The sequence below is a fragment of the Ixodes scapularis genome, unplaced genomic scaffold (genome assembly GCF_016920785.2).
Source record: "Ixodes scapularis isolate PalLabHiFi unplaced genomic scaffold, ASM1692078v2 ptg001200l_1__unscaffolded, whole genome shotgun sequence".
Taxonomy (NCBI): Eukaryota; Metazoa; Arthropoda; class Arachnida; order Ixodida; family Ixodidae; genus Ixodes; species Ixodes scapularis.
This window is the reverse complement of record NW_024610116.1, coordinates 2,500,490-2,508,371: the sequence shown is the minus strand read 5'-3', so window position 1 is coordinate 2,508,371 and position 7,882 is coordinate 2,500,490. Positions and strand designations below refer to the sequence as shown.

General features: G+C 41.4%; 1 protein-coding gene across 1 annotated transcript; it reads right to left on the bottom strand.

Moving 5' to 3' along the window:
- Positions 1–5,580: 5,580 nt before the first annotated feature.
- LOC115313728 lies at positions 5,581–6,355 on the bottom strand. The gene is made up of 2 exons (XM_040216765.1): positions 6,302–6,355; positions 5,581–6,114 (listed from the first exon to the last, which is right to left on the bottom strand). The coding sequence occupies exons 1-2, from the start codon at positions 6,353–6,355 to the stop codon at positions 5,581–5,583; spliced, it is 588 nt and encodes a 195-aa protein (XP_040072699.1).
- Between the last annotated feature and the right edge of the window lie 1,527 nt (positions 6,356–7,882).

Below are 7,882 nucleotides of genomic sequence, written 5' to 3'. Positions count from 1 at the left end.
TGACATTAAAGCACAGCGTCAAAAGTGCACGGTGACCGAAGAGACCGGTGTCAAAACAGCACGGCGTCAAAATAGCACAGCGACAAACAGCACGCGTCATAATAGCACACGACGAAACAGCACAACGTCAAAACGGCAGAGCGACAGCAGAGCACGTGCCAAAACAGCACGACGTCAAAACAGCACAGCGTCGAAACAGCGCAGCAACAAAACAGCACAGCGTCAAAAGTGCACCGCGACCGAAGAGAACGGCGTCAGAACAGCACCGCAAAAAAAAAAAAACAGCACAGCGTCAAAAGATGACATTGGCAATATGACAAACAGCACAGAAGTCTGCAGTCTGCCCTCGGCTTCCAGCATCCAGATCCATACCAACTCATCGAGGCACTCAAAACCGAGCAGAGCCTCACCCAACAAAAGATGGTAGACAGCCAAAGGGGGTGCTCACCGTCGGGCCCAAAGCCCTATGCAAAGATCTCGCAAAAGCTACGTAATATCTTATTTCAGTATGACGCTCAGCCCCTCATTGATACCCTTTTGGGGTGCCGCTTTTTCTACACTACGTAAATTGAATGTTAAAGGAGAGAGCGAGTCAAACAAAATATATTCTTTAGGACGTCATTTTTACTCTTGCCTCTGTCTCCAAGTTTGTTTTTCCTACTATCATGGATGTTAATCAGTAGCCAGAAGACTCTTAGCAGTATAAATAATGTGCTAAAGTAACCTCTGGGAATTTACGTGCCAAACCGAAGAGGGACACATCGCGCACTTTAGCGAAGGACTGGTGTTGAATTCGCCGAGTGAGGATCTTTGGAATTCTTCTGATATTCTGCGGAAATACCTAAACTCTCGATTACGCTCCGCACTATTTGCAAGACCTTTATGTCAGCGTCATAACTACAAAAACGTTAACAGCGTACGATTAATCTCTAACTTTAAGAGCTGTCAGAAATATTTCTTCATTCACTTTGATAACTACGCTATGAATGAAATCGTCCATGAGGTTCACAGTTAATTGCGGCTGTAAAACAAAGCGGTTTCCAAACAAGACACTCATCCCTACTACATCTGAATTAAGATACGAAACTTGATTGAAGCTCATCTTTGCTGACATGTTTGGCCAGCGAAGCTGATGAACACAGTGGCAATTGGTGTTATGGGTACATTTGATATTTGACCTTTTTTTCTGACTATCACCGACACGGAAAAATCCCACAAACGTACCAACAACAGCTTTGTTGTAAACGGAGGTTCGAAGAATTCCATTTAATTGTCTAAAGCTTTCCGCCTGTCCCCTATACGGGAATGCTTTACGCTGGATGCCGATTGGTAACTCCTCCTGTGCTAGACATTGTGGGTCACTACCAACTTCCGAGCCTTCCAAACTGGGTCCGACAGATTTAGTGGGGGGTCGCGAAGCAATTGCTGCTCTCGGTATTTTTTTTTTTTGTATGGGTTTCAGTTTAGCTAGTTTCAGCATAGATTTTATTATGTTGACTGACACTAGTACGCATCATTGAATCATTGAAACTGACTCTTGTAGACCTGTGAAAATCGTGGGGGTGTCTCCGGGTTGCGGAGTTTGGTAAGCACTCAAATAGGCAATAAATTCCTTTATAACCTAGTCACGATAAATGAAAGTGTCAAGGAGGTTCTAAATTATTCGCGCAGAGAGAGGTGAAAAGCGCGCTCGAAGTTGCTACATGCGTGCTGTTTTGTCGCTGTGCTGTTTCGACGCAGCGCTGTTTTGGCACGTGATCTTCTGTCGCTGTGCCGTTTTGGCGCTGTGCTGTTTTGTCGCGTGCTATTTTGAAGCGTGCTGTTTTGTCGTGTGCTGTTCTGTCGCGCTCCCCGGAACTTCAACGAAACACCACGCAGAGTGGTAAAAAAGTATCATCAAACGCAGCCTTAGAGGAGTCATCTTCCAGCATTGCAAGAAGGACAAGTGGTCCGCATTAAGGGCGACACATGGGCAACGAAGGCGAAGGTAATCAACAGGACGCGGCCCAGTTCTTATCAGGTCGCAACAGAAAATGGCAACGTTTTACGACGTAATCGCCAACATCTGCTAGCAATGAAAGAACAGTTCAACCGTTCCGAAGAATGCTCGTCCGATGAAAAAAACTCGAACGACGAGACACCGGAACAACTCCAACGACCCTCAGGCAGCGTGGCCGCGACAGCACCAGCGCTGAGAAGGTTCACACGCAACAGAAGACCTCCAGAGCGGCTAGGCTATGGCAAGAACTTTGTTCAAGGCTCGTAACAAGTGTTCCAGCACCGAGGGTCGAGCTACTACGCTGTCGACATGCTGTACTTTTGTTTGTTTTTCATTCCTTTAAAGAGAGGAAGATGTATCGTGTTCGCTATGTCACGGGCACGCGCCGAACTTATTATCGGGGCTCATACTCTGTTATAATAAATCTTTATTTTGTTTCATCACTGAAACGGGGGACCAAGACAAAAAGCTGCTGCAGCAGCTTGACGGAGGTCCTGGCCCCCTTTACAGCAGGCTATCCCTAAGCAATTTCAAAAACGAACACAATAGCATTTAAAAGACCACTATTTTAAATGTACAGACCATAGATCAAACAAAAACAAGAAAAAACAAAAATTAATGCATTCATTGTGGTATACAATGGTACAGTGATCCTTGTGCCTTAGCTGTACCTAAGAAAACAACCCTAAAATAATGCTCGTACCTCTGCCAGCGTCATTGCATGAATATCAACACCTTTTAAAAATAATTCATTTAACAGAGTAGTTAATTGGTAATTTAGCGTGTGGTTATAATATAATGTATGTGATGGTGAAACAAACCATTTTTCTTTAGGGCGGAGTTGATATGAGGAAGTGAAAAGGACTAGGTTACATAACTCCTCAAAATCTTTATTTTTAAACTGCGTAGACTTCTTGTACGCCACAAGAAGTCGGGACCTGTAAATATTTGAAATTGGTTTTATATTAAACAATGAAAACAAGTGTTCAGTATGATCATAGTATGAAACATTGGCAATAGCACGCACAGCTTTCTTTTGTAAAATATGTAGTTTATATATATTTGTTTTTGTTGTATTTCCCCAAACTAGATGACAATAATTAAGTTGCGAATATACCAAAGCATTGTAAAGTTGGAGCTTAACACAACGAGGTAGCAACGATTTAAACTTGGTTAGCAACCCCACTGTTTTTGACAATTCGGACGAAAGATTATCAACATGTTTATTCCAAGACATACTATTTGTAAACCAAACACCCAAAGTCTTAATAGTGTCGACAAATTCAATTTCTTCATTGTTCAAAATCAGTGGGTTTGGGATCATAACTGTAGCATGTTGACTTTTAAATAAAATGGCTTTGGTTTTTTGCGAATTTAACTTAAGGTGATTATTTTTTGTCCATTTTGCTACACGTTCAAGAACGGTATTACATTTAGTTACTAGAGTACAAATATCTTTATCGGAAAAGAAGATGCTTGTGTCATCAGCGTATATTATGAACTCAACTTTAAGATCCCGATTTACATTCACAATATCGTTAATATAAAGAATAAAAAGGAGGGGGCCTAAAATGCTGTCTTGGGGTACACCATTTGTTATTTTTGAAATATCAGATTTAAAGTTAAATATGGACACGAACTGGGTACGATTCCGTAAGTAAGATTGTAACAAACTTAATATTTTCCCACGAATGCCATAGTATTCTAATTTTGCTATGAGGACATTGTGATTTATCGTGTCGAAGGCCTTAGAGAAATCTAATTATACACCGATCGTTCATAAGTGATTATCTAGTGCTTTTAATATTATTTATTTTTGTTTTAGTAATGCTAGCTCAGTTGAATAACGTTTACGGAAACCAAATTGATAATTTGTAATTAAAAGGTATTCCTCAAGATGAGAGACAATTTTATTTGAAACGATTTTTTCGAGTGGCTTAGAAAATACTGGAAGTATGGAAATTGGTCTAAAAATGTTAATAATATTTAAATCACCACCTTTATGCAATACACTAACTTTGGCAATCTGCATTTTGATAGGAAACTCACCGCACTCAAGTGCAAGATTGAATATATAAGTTAGGTATGGTGCTAGGATATCTAGAACATACTTTGCTGGCTTTATTTGCATATTGTATGCATCAATACTTCTACTATTGTTTAGACTCATAAATATATTATAGACTTCGGATACATCAGTAGGAAAAAGAAATATAGAATTAGGCAAGGGTGAAGGCATGCACTGAAGTGCATTATTTACAGTAGTAGTAGAAACAGGAGATGTGGTATGATTTACAAAATAGTTATTAAAAGCATTCACCATATTCATCCCCGATATTATACAACCATCTATGTTAATTTCAACTGGCATAGAAACCTGTGGTTGGTGGTTAAGCAATGTTTTGAGTCTTTGCCACATCACGTCACTTTGACGTATATCATCGATATTAAACATATTAATGTAATAATCTTTCTTCGCTTGTCGCAGCATGCTTGTTAGTTTGTTTCTATATTTCTTAAAAATCTCAAGTTTCGAGGCTTCCCTAGATTTCAAAAACGGACCATATAAGTTGTTTTTCGTGCGAATCATAGTGAGAAGTTTAGGTGTAACCCAAGGTTTGCGAGAGGTTTTAGAGGGTTTTACGGTTTTAATGAAAAAAATTTACCATATATTCGAACATAAAAGTCCAGAAAAGAATTATAAGCATCATCTACCGATGAACTTTCAAAAATAACAGACCAATTTATATGTTCAATTTCATAGCGGAAAGCATCTAACTGGCGCTGCGTGATAGGTTGGTATGTAATCGTCGAGCTAAGGTAACGTTGTCTGAAGTGACGTTTTTCTACCGATATAAAAATGGGAAGGTGATCACTGATATCTGATGAAATGACGCCGGCAGAGAGTACGGAATGTTCGTGATTTGTAATAAACAACTCAAGAAGAGAAGCTTTTGTACTCGTTACTCTTGTAGGGTTCTTGACATTAGAAAAACCAAAGGATTGAAACTGAGTTGTAAACGCAAATTGCAAGTTACTATCAGTAAACAAATCAATATTAAAGTCACCAGCGATGTAAGATCTATAGTTATGATCATTTACAAATCCACAGAGCTCTTCAAAACATTCAATAAAAGGCGCAAAGGCAGCACTTGGGGGACGATAAACTACGGAAAATATAGTATCATTGACAAAACAGTCAAAATTTCATACCATTCGGGGATTATTGAAAACTGCTTTAATATTTAGTACCTCATATAGTTCTTCAGTAACATAGCGACACCACCGCCTCTTTTTCCAGCTCTATCAACGCTGATATGATTGTAGTCGGGCAAAATGAAATAATCTGCACTGCTTGTATACCACGTCTCGGAAAACATGATAACACTTAAGTGCGGTCCGTATTCATGAAACAGATTATGCAACTCATCATGCTTGTTTTTTATTGACCTAGTATTCATATGATGAAACGTATCTGATAAGGAATGCTTTTCTTCCAGATAATCATAGAAGTCGAGGGGCGTAAAAAAGCTCTCAGACATCAAAAAAGAAAAAGAACAAAATCAAAAACTAATTTCCGTCTACGCAATCTTGGAAAGGTCGTCTTCACTGGTTATCAAAATGACGCCGCTAGTCTCATTTTTTCGCATGAAAATTCTGCTCTGGGACACCCAGGCAAACTTCCATCCCTTTTCCTTTTTGCAGCGGATCGCTTTGCTCAACAAGACTTTGTTTTCGAGACATAAATGTTCGTTTATATAAACTGGCACAGAGGTCTCAAAACCAAGGTGAGCGCTCGTAAGCCTTCGTTTTTTTGTCTTTGACAAGACTTCATCTCTGACACTACGTCGCACAAACTTTACAATCATATTTTGTACCCCCACCATGGTTTTCGAAGGTACACGATGCACAACATCAATGTCAGCGGGGCACGCCTGAACTCCTGCACAACCAGCGAGCTTAGCGACGAGAGTCTCAAGGTCTTCGTTTGGGTTCTGTGGGAGTCCCTTGATTTCCAAATTATTTGTTCGACTGTATTGTTGGAGGTCAAGAAGCTCCTTTTTTACCGTACGAAGCTCGTCAGCAAGCCGCTGGTTTTCAACTTTTAGAGCATCCTGTTCAGCTCTCAGTTATTTTAATCTCTTTGACTGCGGCAGCAAGGTCTTTTTTTAAATCCTCGAAATTTTTATTCATAAAGTCCATAGACCGATTTCCGCTCTCCAGTTCTGTCCCTAATTTTGTGTTCATGGTATTAATTTCATGGCTTAGTTTAGTGTTCATATCATCCAGCTTAGTAGGAACCTCGGCTAGGATCTTCACCACTTCCTTTACGGTTGAAGGTTGTTTTTCTGCCATGCTAACTACAAGCAACAGAAAGAAACAACAGCTGGGCGATCCAGACAACCACAAAATAATAAATTCAAAAACCAATCACTGTACCCACCTGCAAATACAGAAGATAGATGAGACTTGGGCAGAAGCACACGTGTCTGGATTGCCCGCTGTAATGGGGTAGACCACGCCGAGCACTTTCTTATATAGGCTCAAGTCCCGGAAAGACCGACGTCACCGGAAATGCGGCGCAGACCTCCACTCAAGAGTGCAGAGGCCACAGATGTAAAACTGGCAGATAGGACCACGGTGTTTGCTCAAAAAAGGGCGTCGTGATGACTTGCAGCTTGAAGGAAGCGCTGCGGCAAAGCCGATAACTTTCACCGATCGCCGTTACAAGGTCCAGATTCTGCAAGTACAGAAGATAGATGAGACTTGGGCAGAAGCACACGTGTCTGGATCGCCCGCAGTAATGGGGTAGACCACGCCGAGCACTTTCTTATATAGGCTCAAGTCCTGGAAAGACCGACGTCACCGGAAATGCGGCGCAGACCTCCACTCAAGAGTGCAGAGGCCACAGATGTAAAACGGGCAGATAGGACCACGGTGTTTGCTTAAAAAAAGGCGTCGTGATGACTTGCAGCTTGAAGGAAGCGCTGCGGCACAGCCGATAACTTTCACCGATCGCCGTTGCAAGGTCCAGATTCTGCAAGTACAGAAGATTGATGAGACTTGGGCAGAAGCACACGTGTCTGGATCGCGCGACGTACGCTCTGTAGCAACTTCATTCTTTCCCTCTTCTTTGCCTTCTTCCCATAACACCCTAAAAATACGATAACTGAATAAACAAAAGCGTTCTTATTCTTCCCGGAACTGGTTTGTTCGTGTCTTCCATCGAAACACATCAAAACATGCACAGTGAATGGAAATTGACTATTGCGCATACCTACTGCGATTTAGTAGGCCAACATATACATAGCTGAAAATCTTGATTAGTAGCATAATAATGCTATCAAATTAAAAACATGTCACAGCCGTCGCTGACCTCTTAATCGCCCTCATTCATCTCCATGGACTCGGCCGTGCCGCATCCTCCCCTGGCCCGTAGAGATGAATCTTTACCTTGCGGTTAGTGTGAGTTTTCATTTTCAATGGAGGACTCGTTTTTCTCTTTAGAATTACCGACAGGCTGCTTTTACACCGTAGAGTCAGCTTGGCTAGACAAGGAACCCCCAGTGAACTGCCGGGCAGGCTAGCCATGCTGGAGCAAGCATGCCCCACGGTACAAAACGGTGCATGGCCCAGGGAAACTTTCCCCCGCTGTCCCAGCTGGTTCAAGCTTGAAACGGTCAATTTTGCTACTTGAGTTGTTCGAATCTCCAGCGCTACATTTGGAAAGAGAATGAACATTCGGCGATGCTTTGCTTACATTTGAGTTGAAAAACATTAATATTTGTGTTTCTGTGTGTGGTTAGAGGGAGAAAAAAGGAGGCTGAGCACACGCTGTACAAGGAGCAATGAACTAATTATTTTTACACCGACCGTCTCCCT